Raw genomic sequence first — 25,024 nt, forward strand, 5'->3', positions numbered from 1 at the left:
GGAGGAGAAAGAGGAGACGGTAACGACGAGTAGCTTATTGTTAGCATCATTGAAAGGTCAACACTATCAAGTGCGCACTTGTCGCCGGCTCGTTTATAATGCAGGGCACATTCGAGCGACGCGCGCGTCTCTGTCGTTCGTTCACCCTCGCCGAAATTTCTTTTCGCGATAAAAGCGAATTTCGAGACGAAGCACCGACTTTTCTTCAATAGAGTATAATACTCTTTTTCGTTTCTGTGATTCTAATGGATTCATTACTGAACCTTTATCTCAAATTAATGAGCATGGTTAACAATCTGCACGTAGAGCTGAGGTTTCCCTCGTTATAAGCTCGTTACTGTATTTAGTAATTATTTAAGGTAAATGAGGGTTGCTTTCATGTAGTGTCAGCCGTATCTCTGCCGCATAATCTGTAATGCGACTTTTGAAAGACCTCGTTACAAGCTCGTTACTATATTTACCAGGTATTTAGAACTTTGGCCAAACAGACGATTCATTCAGTTTTGTGGGGAAAAATATTTACTTGTCTCTGTGAGATCCCCAGTTGAGGGATAAAATAAGTGCACAGTAATTACAGTGTTGTTTCCATTTATGTTACAGAATACGTTTCTTGGATACTGTTTTTCAGTTTTATGTGGTACTCGTTTTTGAGGACTCAAGCACTTAGTATACTAGTTGATATCAAAAAATAGTTCCTCATGTTCTACTGAACTTTTAATCCCATATTGCGAGCTTGTATCAAGAAAACACTGTAGCTTTAAAGAAACACAATTTCAAAGAAGCAACGACTGTCCCTTCGATCATTTATCGAGACAACACTGTGCAAAGCCATCGTCACTAACACAGACTTTGAAAGCCACCCCCGTATCACAAGAAGTCTACTTTTCATTTCGTGTCACAGAGCGTCGAAAGATTCTCAACTCACTAATTCATTCTTAACTTTAAAAAAACATCCAGGGACGTTGCAATATACGTTAAAAAGATACTTCAACATCAGACTCTCAAAACTCCTGTTCTCAAAGGTACCACTGTACTAAAACCATTTTACCATCAGAAAACACTGCTAGCTTTAAAAGTTCCTTAGCGAAAGCACATCTGACTGATAACGAGGAAGTAACCCGGAGTGTACATGACCAATACACACTGTCTCTTTTGCTTTTAATTCAACCGCCAGTAGTTCAGGCCTGCACCGAAAGCAGCAGGTGATTCCAGCGGTGAAAAAGTTGTTCCCATCCTGTTTGCCATCTCCCTCCAGCTTGCGCGAGTCAAATTATCCATCCTCGGTTCTCCCTTCCCCCGATTTCAACCCCTCCCTCCCTCCGCTCGAATGCAATTTCGACGCGGTTGCGTCCCGTCGCGACATTGCAGTTCAATTAAACCAGTCGTTGGGACGAAATTTCCCGTCGTCCATTTCCATTTTCACGTACGCGTGCCGCCGTTGTATTTACGTGTCAATTTCCGTACGCTTGCTCGATAAGGGATAGGAGGAGAGATGGAAGGCATCGGGCTATCTAGAATCTGAAGCTGGGCCGCTAGTTTGGCGTCGAGCCAGGCCGACTTACCCAATTAGGTTTCATCACTGGGTCGGCAGCTTCCCTGGCTGCCAATATTTGCAATACCTGACTAAACTGATCCAATTATAACCAAACCACCCTCCATCACTCGTTCGACGCGTTGCACCAGATACGGTCCATGATCCCTGCCTCGATTGATGCGCTACAGGCGTTGATAATATTCGAGATATTCGCAGATGTCCATAGTAAACGCCAGGTCTTGAGGGAGGGGGTAAAGTGTTCTGGTGTAAGTAATGGGTAAATAGCTTAAATCTCGCGAGTTAGGTACCAGTCATGTTCAATCGTCATCATGGATTATCAGTCACAGACTAAGTTTCAAACATAGAAATTACTGGTTCAATACAGTAATTATATATAAGATATAACTCATAGTAGATAATTTGCAAGTTATATTATTATTTTCTCAGATATAATTACTATGTTGAATCTGTTGTTTCTGTGTTAGAAATTTAGTCGATGGTTGTTGATCGGTGGCGATGGTTCAGCGTGACCGCTCCCTTACAAGAGTAGGGTTGGAGGTTTGACGTGCAAACAAAACTTTCCAAACCAGCAAGTAGGAGATCCAGTGAGCTATGTAGAATGCAGTTCTGAGATTCTCAAGTTTGGTGTTAGGTTTGCAGAAGATTTAGTATCTCTATGATAGGAGATTTCTTGGGAAGCAGCAAGTGTTCTCTATGCAGAATAAAAGCTGTATGTACCTTTAATAAGCTAGGGATACGGATGATGCACAAAGTTTGTGGGTCAGTGTCAGAAAGCAGCACAGAGAATCTAAACTCATTCACAGCTTAATTTGCACTTGGCATCGTGGTGAAGAGAATTGTTCCCAACTTGCGAGCCAAGTTGTCAATTTGTTTAAAAATGCTAGTAACAACTGAGCTCAGGGTACGAAGTGTCTGTAATTGGCATAACAGGTACCAAGTGTAGTATAAATAAGCTTGCATGTTGGATGCAAATCTGCTGCTATCCAGTTTTTCTTCACTTTATTAACATGGATGTGAGGATTTTGTTTCCAAAATTTGATTTTAAACTTCCGAGAAAACAGACCTAACTCAACCCTACATGTTTCATCTACCTGTATCTCTCTCAGGCTTGACTAATCTGTGGACCTAACCCAAACCTGACCTGTAACCCGCATCTCTGATCTCTATTCTATCTCTTTCAAACCTGTGACGACTGAATCATTAGTCATTACGCATTTTTCAGCATCTAGAAAACCTAGTTCCAGAGACTCAATGCGCAGTAGTAAAATTATTCTAGGTCCTTCACCCAGACCTAACTAGCAACCTCCATCTCTTATCACACCTGTCTCTCTTTCTCTCTCTCTCTCTCTCTTCTTCTCGACCAATCCGTGCTCAGTCCTTGACCAAACCTTTGATCAATCTTTCCCGTTTTTTCCTCTTATCCAACGCTCAGGCACCTGTTCCCAGGTATCCATCGCACAGTAGTAATATGGTCTTCTGCTCGTACGCACGCATGAGCGCTCCCGAGGTCCGAGAAGAGAGTCGCTAGTCCATTGCCATCGGCTGAACAGGAACGCATCCACCACCGTTGGAAAACGGGGTGTGTATAAAGAGGAGAGCTCGGCGGAGAGAAAGGCCGAAGAGAAGGGCGCTGGTAGCTAGAGAGAGAGAGAGGAAGGGAGAGATAGAAAGAGCCGTGGCCGCTCGCTGCTATTCCAGGCATTCGATTTGGTATTTTTCTTTGTGTATCGCAGATAGTTCGAATTGTTTTGCAAGCAGGGCATTGATATATCGTCCCGCGGGTCCTTTGAACGGGCCGAATTATCGTTCGCGTACTCTCACGGAACCCAGCCTTACCTTAGCCCTTTTCGCCGAATGCACTCGCCAGAATCCTCTCCCCCCTCCCCTCTTCTGACCCCTCGCCTTCGCTCCTCCGCCTCCTGCCCCCCCTCTTCTCTCGGCTACCGGTCAATTTATCCAAGCCTGTCTCTCTTTGCTTTATTTCGCCGATATCGCGAAATCTACTGCTACCAGGACCTCTCTTTTTCGGCTGGCTTTTGTTTCTCCTCGAGGGTGACCTCGATGCAGACTGGGCGATGCCAGAAATCTCGAACACGCGGTGCACTAGGAAGGTCCGGCAATTTTTTTCTCCTCGAGTGTCTTAAATAATTGCAAAGTTGTTTGGACGATGGCTGGGATTCGGGGATTGAGGATGTTGAGGTGAGGTGGGAGGGAGGGGAATAGCAATGGTGGGAGGGAGTGGTGTTCAATTTTCTAATTATTAAATTTTTCAAATACTGCGGTATTCGAAAATTCCCACACTCGGTGTTTCAAATATTGAATTTTTCGTATATTCAGTTTGTCAAATATTTTATTTTTATTATTTAACTAAATGGTTATTTAAAATATAGAGGGTTGTATTTATGTAAAGTGGCTGTGGATTGAAATTCTTTTTTTTTACTGTTTTGGTGGTATATAAGAAGAGTTTTTGAAATTGAAGGAAAGTTTAGTTTCATTTGAATTGGTTTAGATTCTATTACACGAAAGTAGTTAAATAAGAGTCTAATGTTGACAAAAATATGCACCTTTTTAAATCCCCGAACAATTTGCTCATCTTCGAACCTTTGACTTGCTCTTAGCCTTGCCCTCTCATGCGTTCGATGCTCCTTTTATGAACGACGTTGGATCAGAACATTGCACTTTTATCGAATTTCTTGCAGTCATTTTCTTTTACAGCTTCTTCAATCTATTCTCACCTGTGCGCACCTCGAGCAGGGAAGTATTTTCCTTCCTTTGCTCGTCTCATTTTGGACAATTACGTTCTACGTTTATTGCCATGCCATAGAACCTTTGCGTTCTAATATAACTTAACGAGGACCATAATTTAATATTTGATAATATGATCGTTCAGCAGCATTCTTGTGACATGGTGTAGCTTGCAACTGTCCTCAGGTTCTGGGTTCAAGATTCAGGAGTTGCTCTACAGCAGGACTATAGCTTTTGCAGAATTGGGGTTCTTAGAATTATGACTTGCATTGCTAGCCTGTATTTGCTGTCGCTCAGTAACTAGTTGGAAGTGGTCTGCTATCTAGAGAGATCAGTATCTAGTAGATACTATCTACTGTAACTATTAATGTTTAGTATAAGTATCATTACTCAGCACACAATGCAGATGTTACTTTATTGCTGCAATTTGGAAGAACAAGAACAAGCTTCCAGAGTTGTTGCAACGTAATTATTCTAAAAAGGAACTTGATTTGTTTTTATAAAGAGGGTACATATAGAGATAGTCCTAGTCTCACCTAAACTTTTTCACTAGTTAGAAGGTATATCCTAGTTACTTTAATTGGAAAAAAAGCTTCAAAATATTGAGTTTCGAGTCCAGACTAATTTATCTTCAGAATTTCAAGTCAATTTCATTATAACTCTCTTATTCTCATTTCTTGCTACCTGTTTCATAGCTGAAGATTACCTTTTCCAAGAAGGTAGAACAATCTCTAGCCTCACGTGTGTAAGTCCTGGAGGCTCTACCCTACCTCCACAACTCCACGTTCATATTCTTAAAAGTGTCTCATTCCTGTTCCAAGAAGGTAGCCTACCCGTTACTTCTTCAATATTCGCTCAGCTTCCCACTGCATCCTGTTTTCCGCTACCAGTTTCCTCTCAGCGGTCCACCTTGAAGGCACCAGGAAGAAACGCACTCGTAGTTTCCTCCTCAGCCTCTGATCGCTCATTTTGCTCGTGACTTTCACGCGGCGTCCTACTGCTCGAAGGAACCTGAACCTCATCTCGAAACCTCGCTGCTCCTCTCCTTTTTTCTCTCCCATCTCCCGTCCGCTTATAGCTGAGGTCCGAGCTTCCCTTTGTGTGTAACGGTGAATCATGAAAGAACGAAGGGGAAGAAGGGAGCGAAAAGGGTCTGAGGAGAGGCGTGCGAACAAAGGAAGGTGACCTGAGCAAAATGAGGGATCGGTAGAGGTGGAGGAAGAAAGAGGACCTCCTTCTCGTCTGATCTTCCCGACGTCCCTTTCTTCGATCCTCGAAGCCTAGACTCGCCTGGGAACAATCAAAAACTATATGTAGTACAGCCGTCGGGAGTCCATGTGTTCTGATCGCGAGTTGCTTGCACTTTTGATGCTTCATATTCTTATCAGGGGCATCGCTTAAGTATGAGACACCGATCCTAATGAAACTTTACAAATTGACGAAATAGCAAAAGATATTTAATACTAACGAAGCATAGAAGATACAGTTACGAGTTGGAGTCGAGTATAAAATGATCAAAGGTAGACCAAGGAACTAGTAATGAGAAAATCCATATTATATCCGCGATGCTCGTTTAGGTCAACCTTAAGGCTGTTCTGCATAGCGCTATTTGAATTTGAGCCTCGTAGGAGTACTTTGAGGAGGCAGATCGCGGTAAAACGTGAAAAGGAAATAGTTGGCTTAATGAGCGAGCCTGGTTTACGCGAGGAACGACGATGCATTTACGCTCGATGGCATCGTCATTAATTACAGTTAGCCAGGTTCGATCGTATCGGGGTTCTGAAAGTCAATTACCCGGGGGCTTTTTTGCGTCAAAGGGAGAACGAAAGAGAGAAGGGAAAGAGAGTGACCTTTGGTGTGCGTAGCCTAGAAAGGGGGAGGAATGTAACGAGAAATTGACATCGAGAGAGGTCAGCCAGTGTCAAGCAGTTCCTCCACTGAGCCTGCTTTCCGTTAATGCACGTTTTTAGCGAACGAACACGCACGCAGTGTAGCCTACCTGTTTGTTTTACGTATGCTGAGAGATCATAGGTTGAAGAAAGTTTCAGTGGGGATACGGGGCCTAGATTAACTGGCTTAACGCGAGAGTCAATATTGAAGCTTTTGTTAATTGTATTATCTTCGACAGACTATGACTAAATCAGGTCGAGTTTCAAATCTACTGTACTCTTAATGTTATTACAGGGAATAGATATAACTCTGAATAAAATAAATCAAGAATAATCTAGACTTGGTTAGTGGAGGTTCTGTTATACTATATTTTCATATTGTTGCACTTCTTTGCACCTTTTGACTTAAGTGTCTTCTATATAACAGGTATGCAACGAAAGATTCTCAAGTAAAGTTTCACTAGGGGTACAGTGGGACTTTGATTAACTGATTTAGCGAGAGAGTCGAACCTGAAGCTTTTGATGCCTAATTTTATTATCTTCGGTAGACTGTTAGTGAATCACAGCTGAAGTCTTCGTTGATGTTCTAGTGTGCTATTATTGGAATCACAGAGAACAGACGTAACACTGAATCAAAGATTAAGAAGAGACTCAGTTAATCGAGGTAATATTCCAGATTTTCAAACATTTGAAAAATTCTCGTATAAATTGTTTCAAATATTCTCACATATAGTTTGTCGAATATTGAGGTAGAGAAAGTAGAGAAATCTGTGTTAGGTCTCTATAAATTTTTATTTCGTTGATACTATCTTCTTCTAAAGACTAAAGACTCGTCGAGTACAAGCGTACAGTGTCCTAGATCTGAATATAGAAATTCGAAATTTCACTCAATTTGGTATCGAACTTTATGTGGCTGTTTTCAAAGCAAAAGGAATCTATGGAGAGGTCGATCTTTTCCTCGATAAAAAGCCATTTTGTACATTTTTGTTACACTTATAGGGAACTTGAGTGGCAACGAAACGTTCGAAGCAAGTGGAATGAAAAGGTTTATATGGTTGTTTCGGGTGCTCTATCTTTAGGAGCCACGTATGACGCTCCCTCTCTCTCTCTTTTTTCTCTCCACTTGCCCCACGACCCTCCTGAACCAACTCGACTGAGTTATTTCACGGTTAAAATAGTCGAGTGTTCCTTGCTTGCTGTTCGCTTGCTCTTCGTGCGAAGAAAGTGCTCCAAGCACGCCCTTAACGTCCCTCCATCGATCTTTTCTTATTTCTTTGACAAAGTTGGACACTCACACGTGGACACTCGCGACTTGGTCCCAAAACACCTAATTGAAGTCTGATCAACGAGACTATGGAAATTTGATCAGGAAAATGCACACCTACAGATTTCTCTGATACGAATACAGTATTCTCTCGATACAAGCTTGATAGAGACTTGAAACTGTTTTAGTGTATGAACTACTTTCAGAAACCATCAGCTTCTTATGTTCTATAACCTCCTAACTGATTCGATCTCAGGAGCTTCTATCGAAAATAACACTGTATAGGTTTCAATAAAGGAACTACTTTGTCACCTTGATAAGTATGTAAATTGACAAACCAGCAAAGTGAAGGTTGAGGATTCACTGAGTCAGCATCCAAACTGATTTTCCTCGGAAATCGGCCAGCTTCTTATTTTTAAGTGTTACGTCGCAGCGACCCAATAAAAGCTCGCACTACGTTTATAAAGTGCTCACGTTTGCGTGGAAACTATGAATGAAGTTTCCACATTGGTGGGGACATTGGCAAGCTTGAGCCTAGAGTCTGAATGCATTTTGCTTTCTACGCAAAGTCGATCTAAGTGCTTCGGCTTCTTGGCTCGCGTGCAATTTCGATTATCTTGCTTTCGGTCGATCCTTGAACTGCTTCGAGTCTGTTTCCCAGAGTACAAATAGCTTGTAATTAACGAATTTTCTTCATTTTCAACTCGTGAGTTTTTATCTCTTCATTTCTTGGGGGGCAAATAGTAGACAATTAGTACAGTAGTAAAGTGGGTAATCAGATTATTATAATAAATTACAAATATTATATACTTTATGTTTTAGAATTATATTACTTCTGAACACTACTCTACTTGAGATATCTAGACAGAGTCGTCAAAGTTTTGGTCAATCTGTGAGCCACTTTTGGTTACTATTGAATGAAATCTGAGCTAACTGATTTTTATATCAACTCACACTTTTGTAACTCAAGTATCAAGGCAGATATAAAATATAGATGTTGAGTCTCGAAAATTGGTCCCTGTTTATTCATTTTCTGTGATATTGTGCATTGAAACTCGCTACTTAACCTTGCGCGATTGATTATCATACCGTAGAATTGTATTTGAGAGTCTCTCACAAATAGATATTTAATCCTTTAATATTTCTTGTTTCATTTCTGCGAGTTAAAATACAATGTTGTGTACACGCAATATTTAGTATGAGGTCAAGACTCAGATATACACAACGGATGTAGAGGGGTGGCCTGAAGGCAGAGTGGGGGTATGCAATTATGGTGGAGGGGATGGCCCAACACCGCCAATATTTTACATCCCAAGTATAGTTAACGGAAGGATGAATCACAGTTGATTGATTCCCCCAGCGAACTCATTCAAGCGAATAATGCTCGATGTTCGAACCGTGAATGTTTAAATCGTGCCCACACACACGCCCACCATCACACAGAAAAATATCTTCTGCTGCTCCGTGATCGATCTTGAATAATCGCTGCCATTATTAGATTCGTCGATTACACATCGATCGATATAGTCATCGTATTTTCGCGCCTCGTTTCGCTTACGCAACGCGCTGCAAAATTGCCCACTGCGCATGCACTGTGCGTAAGCCGCTGCGCAGCACTGTGCGTGATCTACTGCGCATCGATTTTTAGTATCCTCTTGATCGTATTTTTTAATGTTTATGTAACACTAGTTCCTGGTCGCAGTTACATTAATTATTAGTAAACTTAATTATTCTTGAGAATGATCGACATTCATTGTCTATGGAAAAATCTATTAATTAAATTGATTGCTCAGTGGTTGAGTGACTCAGGATTTTGTTGAGAGAAAAAAGCAAAAGAATCGATTGTTCAAGGATTCGAGATCGGTGAGCAATGGTTCGCGATTAGTAGAAAAGCCCTTAACTTGTTTACATGTTTCGCTTACGAGCTTGTACTCATTTGAATGCGAGCACTTTTAATGCTAATGTTATTTAACTAAGTTATTGTACATGAGAATCATGTAAATTGAAACTATTATGTCAGAATGAACCTGTTGATTACTTTATTTAAAACATCGACAACTTGATTAAACTGCAGAATATAAATAATCTTTTTTGCTCTTTCTTGTTTCAGGTAAGTCTTGTGTGTCAAGTAAACTTATCGGCCACCCTGTACAGTTTCGAGAGAGGCACCTTTATGCGTTCGATACTCGTAATGCCAGGTATACAATAGAATTAACATCTTTTCTGTTCTTATGGTTATAACTTGACAATATAGTTTGGCTGAGATTTCTCTCTTATATTTTTTGTTGCTATTTCTATCAAAGTATTCAAATTTTCAATCATCTCGAGTATTAAACTTGCAAATATTTTTGAAATTTCAAATACTTTTCAAAAATTTCAAATATTAATTTTTCATATTATCAGTATTGACATTTTCAACTTTTTCAATATTTAATTTTCCAAGTATTCAATTTATCAAATATTAGAACGTTTAATTATTCAAATACTTCAATATTGAAATCTTTAAATATTCTCATACACCATTTTTTAAATAGTCAATTATTAAAATAGTCAATTTGACAAATATTCATTGCTTCGAAATTTTCATTTTTTGCGTACTCAGTTTGTTATATATTCCGCCTGTTACATATTCAATGCTTAAAATATTCAACTTGCCAAACGTGCATTTTTACGAATATTTAATTACTAAAATGGTCAATGTATGAAATATTCAATTTCTCAAATATCGACTGCGGTGATCTATCGAAACAACCTTCTAAAAATCAATCCTAAAATGTAGAAACGAAAATACGAGATATCTTGGTCTCTCTGCTATGATCCAATGAAATCGTCAGAACAGTTGAAGCAGTAGACAAAAAGGAAAGAGAGCGCTAGCGGTATTTTCTATAAATCTAAAGAGAGAGTGACTCATCTATGAAAACCGGTCAGAGATGATGAATGCTCGTCGATGACGAGAAGTTCTATCGTCGATTGCCTCGATTTCCTCCGAAGAAACGATTCGAAGTTCGTCTTCGAAATTGGCTGGAGCACTGATAAATCTCTCGGCGACGGGAATTTACTCGGCGTCAGGAATTTCTGTAAAAAGTAGCCGCGCGATAAGGCCCTTTTGTCGGCTCGTTTTGCATACTGTCGTAATCGTTTCCCATCGGATCCTTTGACCTGACCATAATCTGAGAAACTCGCTTTCAAGTTCCACGAGACAACGCTGGTGGGGCTTATATCGAGGCAACGCTGCCTCTAAGCAAACACGCACCGTCGAGCTTATATCGAGGCATTGTAGTTCTTCGCGAGCCTTTATTCAGTTGCTGTTAACCACGGATCAGAAATGATCTCCTCGATCTTCCAGTGACTTCCAACGCGACTTGCACAATCCCCTAGAATCGTCATAAATCATGTCGACGGGTCGCGTGGGCGGCTGAGAAATGCTTTTGCCCGTCTCTCGATGCCTGGCTACATTTTACAAGATATTTGCGTGCGGTCGCACAATAACAAGTAAAAAGCGTTTTACCATAAATCAAGTGTGCTTGGAAAAAGGAATAGGCGAAGGCTTCGAGCTCTAATACTCGCTAGTGTCCTTTCTAATAATACTTCCTCCGAGTCGAAAAATTAGCCCAGTGTGAATACACCCTTTCGTTGAGAACCACTGTCCCTGTGCTTTTTTTTCGAACTAAATCAGTTTCTTTAGAAGCGTGACAGACTCGATGTAATCTCTTTCATCTAGGTTCAAACGACGATAACTTTCATCTGATCAAATTTCATCTCGTCAAAGGTCAAAGAAAGTGGGGAATCGTTGACCAGAAATGAGTCAGTATTAACGAGCTTATATCGAGTCGAGCATTCCAATTTTGTCGCCCAAACTTCCCTCTGATACAAAACATCCAATTACACATTTAAATAATAGCGTTCAGCAGACACAAAGATCGCTTAATAATGTTGCGTTCAACAAATTCGATCCCATGGCATCTAGGGATAATTTTCGTATCGTTTCTAGTATTAATTTACGTAACCGGGTAGAAAATAGCCAGGATAGTCGATTTGCTCGTGTTTCGTCGGCAGTGCGGGTTGCGGTCGCTGCGGGAAGAGCGACGCGTTCGAGGCTGAGTTATTATGGCGATAGAATATACATAGAACCAGTGTGCACGTGCGCGCGCGCGCGTATCACTACCTGCAGCGTCTCACCTATGTAGAAGCACAGTGTTCGAGGGTCAATCGCTGGCTGCCGATAAAGCTGCGATTGATCCACATACATATTTGTAAACTCGAGACGAGTTTCATAAAGCAGTGCTCGACTTGCTGTCCACTTGCCCATTTATTCGTCTCTTTATTAAATATCGCCCCTTCGAGATGCTTTCTCTTTTATGGAGTCACGTGGATGAAGGGTTGGAATATAGAAATTTGGGGTTATGTTTGGAGTTTATGAAGAGGGCTCTCTCGTTATTAGCTCGTTGCCAGCTGTACCGTGTCCCAAAATACATGTAGGTACAATGAACTCTGAATGACTGATAGCGAGTGAGAATATTTATTTGGAAAATTGAGAAATTGGAGAGAGAGAGAGCGTCCTCTCGCTATAAGCTCGCGACTAGGTGTACCGAATTTGAAGATATATTGTATATGAATTTTCTTTTAGGTTCTCAGTAAAATAAAGTGAACTAGTAAAGAAGAGATATATGACTCGTTACAAGTTTACAGTTCATCGATGAACTTATACCGTGTAGTGAGAATTTCTCTGTTAGAGAAGTTTGTGGAGCTCTCTTTTATAAACGAGATTAAGGAGGTCTTCTAGTTGAGTGGACGAAAAACAGGTACCTTTTTGAGAATTTTTTCTAAAGAAACCATGAAACTTTTTAATACGAGGGTTTCGCTTACTTTTTTATTCACGTTTAGGGGATATTCAATAATTTTTTCAATGTACAATAATAAAAATTGTAAAAGTTATGTAATGATATATTTTATAGGTTCTTTCATGGATGACTGACATGACTGCGGTCGTTCTACTCATCTGAAACGAACGAACGATAAATCATTTTAATTAGTGAGAATAGAGTTCTGGTCTGAACTATAAAATATATCATTACATAACTTTTACAATTTTTATTATCGTATATTGAAAAAATTGTTGATTTTTCTCTAAACGTAAACAAAGAAGTGAGCGAAACCCTCGAATTAAAAAGTCTCCTAGTTTCTTTAGAAAAAATTCTCGAAGAAATCTCTCTTCTTCGACCTCTCAACTAGACGACCCCATTAAACGACCTTTTTTTAAAACTACATAAAATAGTATTTTTGAATTTAAAATATTTAGAAGTTCCAAATTTCACATTTCTAAGATCACATACAAATTCGAGGCGAGTGTTCAAGACCTTTTTATGTATCCTGCATTGTATTTGCTTACATAAACTTCACATACACGCTCAAGCGTTCTAAACTCTATTGACCTTCTATTGTTCGCCTCGGTTTCACTTCTTGCTACCTTTTACACCGGTTCGCCAGGACGACGCAGAGAAGGGCGAGAGAAGGTGTACTCATCTCGCGAAGCGCAGAGCTCGGTTGCATCGATGCATCGATGCTTCTTGACCTTTTTCTCGGCCCTTTCAAATGTCATTAAAACCAGAGGCTGGCACGATCTCGTTACGGGAGGCCTTGAGGGAGAGAAGAAACGTTTCGTACAGCCTCTGTTTATCCCCATCAGAATTTTAAAAAGACATTCATACAACATTTGGACTCGAAAAGTACGATTAAGGATAATTGCTCGCTTGCAGTAACAGTTTTTTGTCAATATATATTTTTGTCCTAAAGTTGCTTTCGAGTGGTACATTAGATGAGGCCAGTACATTGCACAGTAGTTTAGCTTTTATTAGGAACTTATGGGAGAATTCTTTTTTGGAAAATAGGGTAGAATATAGTCAGTTTGTTTAATTATTTGTAGTTTCTGAGATCCAAGTTAGGTATAATACTAATTATTGCAATTTCAAGAAGATTTCAGTAAAGACTGTAGTATTGCATAGAAATAATATTTATTTTTTCAAACCCATTTTGTGGCATTGAACTCGCTTTTGTTGGGACTTGCTGTCATAAAGAGGTGCAAGTGCTTCGTTCCTGTTGGTGTGTTCCGTTAAGGTTTCACTCGTAATAAGCGATTATGCAATAACTCAACCAGCGTTACATTTAATAAAAAGGCGGCTAATGGAATTGTGAAACCGCGTAACTAAATATGTGAGTGAAAGATCGAATCCATGTTAGCAACTCTCACCCTCTATTAACATAGAGCAGTATCGTTTTATGCACTCTAATAATTTCGATGTTTTACTAAATGCTTTGATCTAAAAAAGAAGTCTAGCTTTTCAAACTATTCCAAATTAAAAATTTATTTATAAATTTAATTACTAGAAAAAAATTCCAAGTAAATGGGTTTGGATTTATTCAAATGTATTTAAATAAAAAAATCGAATTATTAATATTAGTACATTTCTTTTATTTTTATTATTAGTTCTTCTGAAATTTCTGTGGAAGAAGATATTTTCTAAAAGTTTTTGTGCCACAGAAAATCCAATTTCGTTGTAAGACAATCCCAGAAAACTATACCTGAAAATGTCCTGCAGGATTTATTGCCATGGCTGAAAGACGTTTCCTGTTCTAAGTAACACACCTGAAGATATAATAGGTACGTCCATTAAGGATGAGGAAAGAGATCGAAGGGTTAAGGTGTGTTCACAACTGGCGAACCGAGGAAAAATAACCTTCCTCCATACATGAATAGAAGTAATTGATATTCAGGATAAGATTGTATATAGTGTACTTTGTGTTAAATAGCCACGGTGGAGACAGAGATGTTTAAATAAAAATACAGTTTAAATTTATGGATCGACTTAACGCGCTCCCACTGTACGCTGAATAGTCATAGGTGTCGACGCACAGGGGCTATAAGTCACACAGTGGTCTGAAAAATTAAGTATCAGGTTTTTAAATCTCCAAGATTTCGAATTTTAATATTTAGAAAGTTGGATGTTTTCAAATTTTTAAATCTTCGAATTTTATAATTTTCAAGGTTAAGAATTTAGAAAATTTGCTAACGTAAAATTCAAGTATTTGAATATTTGAAAATTTGAAAATTTGAAAATTTGAAGATTTGAAGATTTGAAAATTTAAAAATTTGAAAATTTGAAATTTTTAATTGTCTGAGACTTAAAATTCTAGAAGTTTGAAAATTTCAAAAATTTGAAAATTTGAGAATTTAGAGTGCAAAGAGGTAGAACTTGAAAACTCGAAGACTTAAAAATCGAAAAACTCGCAAATCTGAGAGCTGCATACCTTGGAACTTCGAAAATGTTTGAAACTTGAAAATCGGTAATCCTTTTTCAATCCCAGTTAAGCCAGAGCGAAGCGTATTTGTAGCTGGAAAGAAAATGAAGTTAAAAGCGATCTATTTGAAGCACGTGACAAACTCGGTTGCTTCGTTTTCGGTCACCCGGTATGCAAACGGTAGGGACCGTACGCGGTGTGACAAAGTGACGATTGACGACGTCGAGATCCACCTCTCGGCGAGAGGGGTTAAGGTAGCCGGCGAGGGCAGAGGGGGGCACTGGCCGAAGAAAAGGAGCGGAGGAAAGAAAGAGTGACAGAACTCGGAGAGAGGATTCCGAGTAGTAGGGGGAACAGGTTTATAGCCGTGGCGAACCGGTTTCCCGTATCTCCGATGACTCATCCTTCGCGACGACGCTGCGTCAAGTGCATTTCCTGGCCTGGCTGGCGCATCTTAACCTAAACCCCCTCCATCCCCCCTTTTCGCATTCGTTCGCCTGCTGTCTTCCCTTTGAGCTGGCCATCAGTGGTGCTCATCAACTCGAGTAACAGCATCTTAAATTCATCTGAACTTTTATCGCGTCACCGTCAATATAATTGCACTTGGGCTACGCCTATGCAGGGTACACCATGTTCAAAACAAATCAAAACCGTTCGTAATTGGCTCCAGATATTCACAATCTAATTGCAAGTGTAGAGGAAGATAGATTTGCTAGTAGATCGAAGCTTATTTCAGATGTAGGATAATTAGGCGAGCCTTGTGAACAAGTAACAGTATGTACCATACTGTTTGGTTCATTGACGCCATTTTTCTTCTTGCACAAGCGGAGTAGGATCGCTGGCGCTCAGTGAAACAGCATCTTGTTTCTATCTTAATTCTTGGTATACTTGAGTTACGCCTATGTGTCATAGACCACCTTTGAAATAAATCAGTGCCAACCGTGGCCAATCGTAATTGGCTCCAGATATCGATAATTAATATTATGCTTTAACTGTATCTGTCGTATAACTAAATTAGCTAATGGTGTTTGCAATTGCAACTCTATCGACTAAAGCATAATTTATCTACTGCTTAAAAATCTACTTCTTCGTTAATTGCACGGTGTTTTTACCTTTTGTGAAATCTTTCTTTTATAGTCTCTGCATTCTACTGTTTATTGTGTACTTTTTTATACTAAAGTGTTTATCCTGTTGATATATAGTAGAAAGAAAGATTGATAAGGGAAGTTCTACAATCCAATGAGTCTACATTACATTAAAGGTATATCGATGCTTTTACAAAGGTTGATATCTCAAAGTAAGAACCGATTCGCGAAAGTTCAGCTCGTCGATTCATCTTTGCAGCCCTTTTGTCTTTCACTCTCGACTTCACGATGCTCTTCTCCTCAATTTCCACTATTGGCAAAGCGATAACTCGGTACGTCGACCATGAATCAAACTGCCACACCGTTTCGCCTAGTCTTTCCTCGCAGCAACTTTCCTCCGGCAGCTCCTTCATCCCGGCGCAAATGATCCGCGACGGGTTCTCTTTTTATTTACGATCAACCACGTCAGTGAAAAATAAATCCACTGTGTGCAGTGAACCTACCTATTTTCAAACTATAACTTTCAAGCTTTTATTTCAAATTTTCAAGTTCTTAAATTTTCAAAATTTAGGGTTTTTAAATCTTCGAAACGTCAAGTTCCCAAATTAACTGTAAAATTTTTAAATATTCACCATTCCAAGTTTTCAAAGTTTCAACTTTTAAATTACCAAATCCTTAAATTGTTCAATTTTTGAATTTTTAAATTTTCAAATTGGTTAATTTGCAAATATAAAATTCAGAATTTGAAAATTTAGAAATTTAACATATTGAAATCTTGAAGATTTGAGTATTTAAAATTTAAGAAATTTCAAATTTTCATATTTTAAGAATTCCAAAATTTCCAGTTTCAAATATTCAACTCATTAATATTTAAAAATTTTCAAGTTCTTAAGCTGTCATATTTTACAGTTTTAAATTCCCAAATTTTCAACTTTCGAATAATCTAATATCCCAGTTTTTTCAAAAATATTTTCACTTTCTTCATATTAGTCTTTCTTAATTAGTTTGCTTTTCAACATGCTCCCACTTTTACTATTAAATTAGTACTTCCCGTTTTTTTAAGATGGTCACTGATTATAAAACAAAATTTCTGGGTAAGAACTCAGCGGGCCAGTTTCAATAGATTCTACTCTTTTGTGATTGCGCGCATGAACAAGGTCGAAGATTGCCTGGTAAATTCTTTTAACGCCGCGGCTCTTGTGTTCGCTAAAAGGGCAGCCCCGAAGGGGTGACTTTACGGATCAAGGGTGCCGAGCAACAAGTGTGATTCTGAAGGGGGTGCTTTGGCCTCGTCACACAGCAGTGCTCATTGTAGATTTATTGATCTACCACGTTGAAACGGTATTCATATTCAAACTGCGCGGATTTTTCCTGTTTTCCTCGAGAAAACCCGTTTTTCCAGCAGGCTCGCCAAGTGAAATCAGTTCAGACCTGAAAATCTGGGAAACTCGCTTCTGAGATCCATTTACGCGATAGCCATAAGGGAACACGTGTTCAAAGAGACACGAGTGCCCCAGCGAGCTTATATCGAGACGACACAGTACACACAGGCTGATTTCTTCGCTAGTGGACCCAGAAGCGGTGTCGCCACCTAAACATCATAACAGAGACCTTGTCCTACTCGATAAGCTATTGAGTATGTCATCGACGACGATGGCTACTGCAGCGAAGACGTTTCTATGCGTGTGACCTGTAAACATTTCTCAGCGATTTCTTTCGTTTCTTGGATGCTTAGCATTTGAAACTGTACACATTGAATAGCTTATCGAGTAAAGAGGCAGGATCTCTGTTATGATGTCTGGGCGGTGGCACCTCTTTTGAGTCTAGTAGCGAAAAAATCAACCTGTACAAAAACATCAGTATCCAATCTGTGCTGATGAAGCACTGCACTCTGGAAAGAATGGACCTCGAAGAAATTCACTTTCCAAGCATTCTCTCTAATCTCTTTGTTATCTCGCTCTGCGTTACACGTTTGCATCCTATAGTGTATGTACCAGGAATCGAAGAGGACTTAGGAGCGTATCGTTCGCAAGGCGATAGAGAAGGGAAGTAGTAAATTATCAGGAACAATAGCTCCAAACGTTCCTGAGGTACGATAAGACTCAGCGTCTACTGAATCACGTCATCTAGCGTTTGAATGCGAACTGAAGATGCGGTTGCAGGAAAAACGCTAATCGTTTTAATGGCGGATTGAATCAACGAGGCTTCAGGAGGAATAAAAAGTGTTCGCAATCGCGACTGGTGGAATATCTTAGACACTCGAGGTCACCTTATCACTCGATCTACTCTTACTGAGAAACTTTCGATGTTCCTATTGTTTTGTGAGTGAAAAATAATTTTAGTGCTTTAAGCAGGGTAATTTTGACATATTTGCTTAATCTACTGTGTGGATTTGATAGTGTTTTATTTGTTTATTGTGTGAGGCATAAATTGTGGCTAGTAATATGTAGATTGTGGATCTTTAGGTATTTCTAGGGAATTTTAGTATGCAAAAGAAGTACAGAATCTACAAAATATGCAAAAATATAGAAAATATCGGAAGTTGAATATATTTTATGAAAAAATTTTCAATTAATTGCTGTTTCTCTAATTACTTAATTATAACTAGTTATGAGTCAGTGAGTTGAGAATCTCTCGACGCTATGTGGAAGTGAATAAGGTAGGACTCTTTATTCTAGTATATTTGCGATTTTTAACCATGTTATTGGCTACATCTTTACACATATGTATGGTGTTGTCCCTGTTGCTGGATGGTACGATGCTATCTCGATATTAGCTCGCTGAGACACTAATGCTCACTTTCACTTTTCCTTGCCTTCACCTTTGAGGAAGAAAATTCAAGTCACTAATTCCAGAATCTACATTTTACACTGAGACCAAGTTGCGAGCTTCTATCGATACAAAACTGCATCCAGAAGTAGAAATTCGCAAATTCTTAATACACGAAACGAGGAAAATAGCCAAGAACCGCTATATCTAGTAATAAGACAAAATAGATCGAATCTTGTTGAAATCTTCGGATAAAACGATGTCAGCTCGAAAATTGCGATATTAATTAAGGTGTGAAGAATATTGTGGATCGAAGGCACCTTCAGCCGCCTCTCGGCGTCGAAGGAATTTTCAAATATTCCCGGGCAGACGCCCGATAAATTCTCGGAGCTGGAAAATATTTCCGATAGGCAACCGGCAATCTGCTCACCTTGCGGCTTTCCTGCGAGGACAGCTCTCTCGCGAAAGAAGAGGGCGAAGGGTGGATCTCGTCTGTGCGTCGAACACGATCCTCCGATTGGATTTAAATTTTACCCTAGACGGAATAAAAGCTCGAGGGAGGAAGACAGGATGGGAAGCTAAATATGTTTAGAGACAGACAATTTCACGTGAAAAGTGTCCAAGAATCGAGAAGCTCTCTTTGGTAAATGATTCATGGGTTTGACGAGTTTCCACGTTTCTATTTGCGTTGCCAGTTTCGTCTCGATAGAAGTTCGCAACTTGGAATCAGTTAGGAGGTTATACAGGGCGATCAGTTTAACTGGAAACCTTCGATTATTGGCAGCATTTATTGTAAATCCTGTAGTACTGTAAGTGCTGCCAACACTCTTTCGAAATTTTCCAATTAAACTGTACAATATGTATAAGGGACTCGTCACTCAGATCTGGGATATTAAATAGTAGCTTGAATTTGTCTTCTCACAAGCCAGAACCAGGTAAAATATAGAAAACACTAGTTTCCTAGGGAACTTTCATCGAGACAATACTGAACTTCTGCTGAACCTTCAGCAGCACTTTAGCTTGCTGAATTTAGGCATCCACCAGCCTCACACTCCTCGCGGGCTTTTCGTGGAGCCTCAGGCGATGAATCAATTGCCTGACCCACGTGACGTTACAAGGAATACGGGCAGGTTCATTGAACGATGGCTCGTTAACAGGTATCGAAAGCTTGGGGAGAGATCAAAGAGTGCGATGGGGACGACAATGAACAGGTTTCGGTTTCCATGATCGTAGAAAGCAGCACGCTCTCGTAAATTTGCCATGTCGCTGTGGACTCGATAATTAAGGCGAACCGTCGCTGAAGACGCCGGTCAGGACGCTGTTTCGGAACTTGGCCACGGGCCAAGAAAAGAAAGACGTGTGCCAGGAACACGTGCGTGAACGTTGCTTCACCCGTGAATCATGCGCTAGAAGCGGATTCGCGCGACTGAGCACGCCGCTTCGCGTAAATTAGTAAAATGACTAGCATTCGAAATTTTAAATTTTAGATTTTCGAATTTTTATCGTTCTCAGTTATCAAATTTTTAAACCTCTAAACTTTTTAATTGTCAAAGATCTAAGTTCTTCAGTTGTTAGTTTGTAAAATTTCCAAGCTTTCTAATTACCAAATTTTTAAACTTTCAAGTTTTCCAGTTTTCAAAGTTTCAGTTTCAAGTTTCTTAATTATCCAATTTTCTGATTTGTTAGTTGTCAAACTTTCAAATTTCCAAGTTCCTCAATTATCGAGTTTTTAAGACTCCAGATTTTCGAGCCTCCAACTTGTAAATTTTCAATTCTCAAATTTTTAGGATTCTAACCTTCTAAGGTCTCAAATTTTTAATATTAAAATCCCAAAATTTTGATGTATTGAAAATTTGAAATCTTCGGGCTTTGAATATTAAGGTTCACAAGATTTCAAATTCTTAAATTTTCAAACGTCAAATTTTCAAATTTTGAAGTTTTAAATCTCCAAATTATTATGAGATTTTCAAGTCGAAGATGTAAAACTTTTATAATTTCTTAATTTCTCAAATCTTCAAGATTTCGAATTTTCATATTTTTAATCTTTACATTTTCAAAATTTTCACGTTTTCGAATTTTCATATCATATCTAAACTTAAAATCTCAGATCTTTCAAATTTTCAATTTTTTAATCCAGCATTCCTCTAACCAAATCAGATATTCTTAAATCCAAAATTACATAGGTAAAAAAAATAGCTGTACCATGTTGATCACATAAAACAATTGTAACATTGATCATCTCATCACTTCTGTCTATTCAGCAGTGCATCAACACTCGTTAGCCCCCATCCCTGGTCTCAGTCTTTCCAAAAAATACACTTGTTTCACGATCTTCAGTCACTCAAACGAGCATAAAAGTCCAAGGGAGCGTTAGGCCCGAGGCAAACGCCTAAAGAGCTTACTTCGAAGTCCCAAAAATGGGCTCCGCTTGAAATAACTGTTAACGTTACAAATTGCATGCTCGGAATGCACTACACACGCAGATCGGAAAATTTCAACTGCGCAGTCACTTGTATCCTCCCCCTCTAAATGCCTATCATCCCCCTTTGTCTCGTTTCCAGCATCCCTCTGGCTCTTCCACCACCCTCGGATTGCCATTCTTGCTGTCTTTCTCGTACACTTGACAGTCGAGTGCGCACACCTGCAGCTCGCGTGCAGTTACATTTTCGTGGTCAACGCAAATCATTCTGTTCGTCGTCTTTATTTGAGGCGCACTGCATCCTCCTATTTGCCACCACTTTTTATCCCATGCGTTTTCAGCTTCAATCTGGGCATGTTTTGTGGTGCTTTATTAGGTTGTCTCGATAAAAGCTCGACGATACACTCGTGAAAATATTTTTTTATATTGATCGAGGAAATTATTTAGAGACGAGATTCTTGTACTTTAAATAGGGTTAATTGTTGATTGGGTTTAGGTCGCGAGATTGTATCGAGACTATGTGCTTGAATTCGAGTTGAGATAGGTGCTTAATTAATTTGAGTAAGGAAGCTGCAACCACAATCCTGTTTACAAAGCAGAAAATACAATCTCGTTGGTAATTTCTGGTTGTATTGCGATCGCTACATTATTATACCAAGACACAATACGGACTTCTGCGCATTTGCTGGCAAATGCAATCCATTTCTCGCTACTATTTGATCCAATCATTTATCGCCAATTTCACATGTATCGATTCACCTTTGGGTTGACATAATGTACAATACGCAAGCATCCAAATTTCCCGATTATATTGCGGTGCTTTCCTAAACAACAAATAATTCTATCCGCCTGCGAGAGAGACTCAGCATGTATTATTTCATCAAATAATTTACATGCAGAAACAGTGGAGGATAGAAATATATAACTCGTGTGTTTACAGAAGTAGTTTAATTTACCTGGAATAAATGATATTGTACATTTTCGTGTGTGAGTGTGTCGAATGTGTTCACTTTCCCCGGTTAAGTGATCCTTATTCAATAAAGGCAATTTTCAACGTTAATTAAAATAAAATGGCGTTAAAACGTATGATTTTTGGGAAACAGTGGTTCATTTGGAGACTAAAATAAATTCAATAAAAATTTGAAAATTTCGAATATTAAAGATACAATCTGGAGTATTTGCACTTTGAATTTTCGAGATCTTGTAAATTTGAAAATTCGAAGCTCTGAAAACCTGGAATTTTGAGAATTAGAAAATCCTTAATTTTTAAAGTTCATAAACTTCAGAATTTGCTAATTAAAAGTGTTGAAAATTTGCAATTTAAAAAATTTGGAACCCTAAAAATTCAGAAATTAAAGGTTCAAAAATTACACAATTTTATAACGTTTCCAGTTAAAAATGTATAAACCCTTGTGCTTGGAATTTGGAAAATTGTAAAACCTGGAAATTATAAACTCTGAAATCCTGAAAATGTAGATACTTAAAACATCGAAATACGAACATTATCAGTCATATTATGACACGATCGATAATCTGTAACACAACTCTCCAACATAAATAAATTATTTAACTCGGGAAAAGCCTAGCTGATTATTAATCCCCGATTAACAGTGGCATCCCCTTGTTCGAATGCACAGTGAAACTACAATGGCGCAAATTAGGGGTTGTTTAGCCGCGAGAGTTGCACGGTAAATGATACGAGCAGGTTTCGCTCATTCTTCGGCGACTTCTACCTAGTGTTTGTTTTCACACATACACCTATACACATAGTTGACACAGGCATACAGGTGCACACGCACGTACATTCACGCACGCACGCCCTCGTGCACGTACACAAAAGAAGTAACGTGCACAGTGGTTCACACACGAGGCAGGATGTTTACACACGCGCAGGGGAATATACACAAACTCGAGTCTCCACATACAAACAGGGCGTCATGCATGTGTGTACGCCCGCGGGAGTTTCGCGATTACGTGTCATTATTCCACATGGTTGCCCGGACCTCCAACCCCAAGCTATGTTTGCAACTAGATTACCATTTGTAACGCTTCCCTCTTTTCTCCGTTCACCCATCGCTCCTCTGCTCGCTGTTTCTCGCTTTCTGCGCTGCCGACCAGCTCACACTCGCCGCCTCTAATTATTCGCCGCGTGCAGACGAACTTGTTCCTTTTACGCTCGACGAACTTGATGGGAACGGTTCGACGAGGGAAGGGAGGCTAGAGGGAGGAAACAACCCGCGAGATTTTTTCAAGGTGGATCATTGTGATAACGATCATTGGAGGCTTGTTAGGCTGAGGCACTGATTGTCAGTGGTCCCGAAAACTGTTGCAATCGGTTACCTTTTGGTGTTGGAGGTCAAAGTTGATGTTACTGAGTTGGTTCGATACACGTTCGCGACCTGGAAGCAGTTAGGATCTTATATCTACTTTTTAAGTTTAGGGATTGTCAAATTTTCAAATTCTCAGACTTTGAAATCTTTATTTTGTCAAGCTTTTAGGTTTAAAAGTCTTAAATTTCCAAATTTGAAACTGGTAACCTGGAAGCAGTTAGGATCTTATATCTACCTTTTAAGTTTAGGAATTGTCAAATTTTCAAATTCTCTGACTTTGGAATCTTTATTTTGTCAAGCTTTTAGGTTTAAAAATTTTAAATTTCCAAATTTGAAACTTTAATATTTTTAAATGAAATACATGTTAGAATTTTCTACATTTTAAGTTTCTGAATTCCGAAGCTCGACACTGTCAGCCTTAAGTTCTGGAATCAGGTTTCCTTTTCACTTTCGCCTTAAGTAAGACGAAAACGAGGCACTAGCACGTAAGTTGATCTCGGGTATCTAAAGTTTTGTTTCGATACAAGTTCGCGACTTGGACCCAGTTTAGTCGAAGTTTTTTAAGCTCTGTTTGAGTTTTTATCTCATGGAACGTAGGAAACTCGTTCCTTAGATACTAACTACCTTAAATTTGTCATTTCACAGGTTAATGTTAGCAAAGTAGACGAAGACTTCTAGGAAAATATAAGTGTACCATTAAGCTCATACCGAGACAGCCTTACTTAGAAACTAAAGTGAACTAGATGCAATGAAATCCTAATTAGGCACTTGCAAGTTTAATCACCACCTCGACAAAGACTTTTAACTCAGCAAGTCGCACACAGTGTTGTCTCGATATACGTCTACGATTTAAACTAGAGATCTTATAGATCCTAAGAAGCAGATCTCTAAAATCAATTTATGCGCCAGTAATTAAAAATCTGCGGTCCAAAGTGAAATAATAGTTTCAAGAAAGTCCGAGTGTATCATCGAACTAGTATCGAAACAACACTATATTAGATTGAGGTTCGTCGGTGGGCACGATCGCCGCCGTCACATCGGTTTACAATATCGTAAATCGCTGCTATAACCAGTTAGCCCCGCAGTATGTTAGGAATTCGGCTGTTGCTCTTCTCTCTCTCTCCCGACTCCCCCCTGTCTCCCCGTCAGGAGCCCCGTTTCTATCCGTACATACGTGTGATTGAATAGGAAGATACAGGGGAGGATAGGAATACTCTTGAATCGGCGCAGCCGAACGTTGTCATGCATCGTTTACAAGCCGAGCATCTCCGTTCTTGCGGGCAAATTCACTTGCCGCGGTTATGCACCGTTCAATGGGCCATGAGATATTCCTAGCTGCAAATGCTTTCGAATCTTCCTCGATGGCTTCCCTTCTAATTCGGCTCCTGCCGTAGCTGGCGGTGCTGGAATATCAGCCGACAGACGTGCCTCGGGTAATTAACATAATTTCGCCATTCCGATGGCGGATGGGATTTCTACGATATCTCTTTACAATTCATCTGGACCTTGGGGATTCTATCAATCGACGTTGCTTTTAAATGAAGACTGTCACCTGTACTGTTTTAGTAGGCGATTATCGCTTGAACTGATCGAGAGATCTTCAAGTGAAACGCTACGGTCATGGAGCGTAGGAACGCAAACTCGGAGTACTGAGGATGTGTATCGAGATAGT

General features: G+C 39.4%; 1 protein-coding gene across 7 annotated transcripts in view; it reads left to right on the forward strand.

The window, feature by feature from the left end:
- Scalloped (TEA domain transcription factor 1 homolog scalloped) overlaps nucleotides 1-25,024 on the forward strand; it is a 106,815-nt gene that overhangs the window by 12,159 nt on the left and 69,632 nt on the right. The window contains exon 2 of one of the 7 annotated variants that reach the window (XM_076386779.1): nucleotides 9,564-9,651. The exons of the other annotated variants lie outside the window; for them this stretch is intronic. Coding sequence (XP_076242894.1) covers nucleotides 9,627-9,651 — 25 coding nt within the window. The 5' untranslated portion in view covers nucleotides 9,564-9,626. The remainder of the gene's footprint in view (nucleotides 1-9,563; nucleotides 9,652-25,024) is intronic. 7 annotated transcript variants of the gene reach the window in all.

Source organism: Calliopsis andreniformis, chromosome 10, assembly GCF_051401765.1.
Source record: "Calliopsis andreniformis isolate RMS-2024a chromosome 10, iyCalAndr_principal, whole genome shotgun sequence".
In the NCBI taxonomy this organism is placed as follows: domain Eukaryota; kingdom Metazoa; phylum Arthropoda; class Insecta; order Hymenoptera; family Andrenidae; genus Calliopsis; species Calliopsis andreniformis.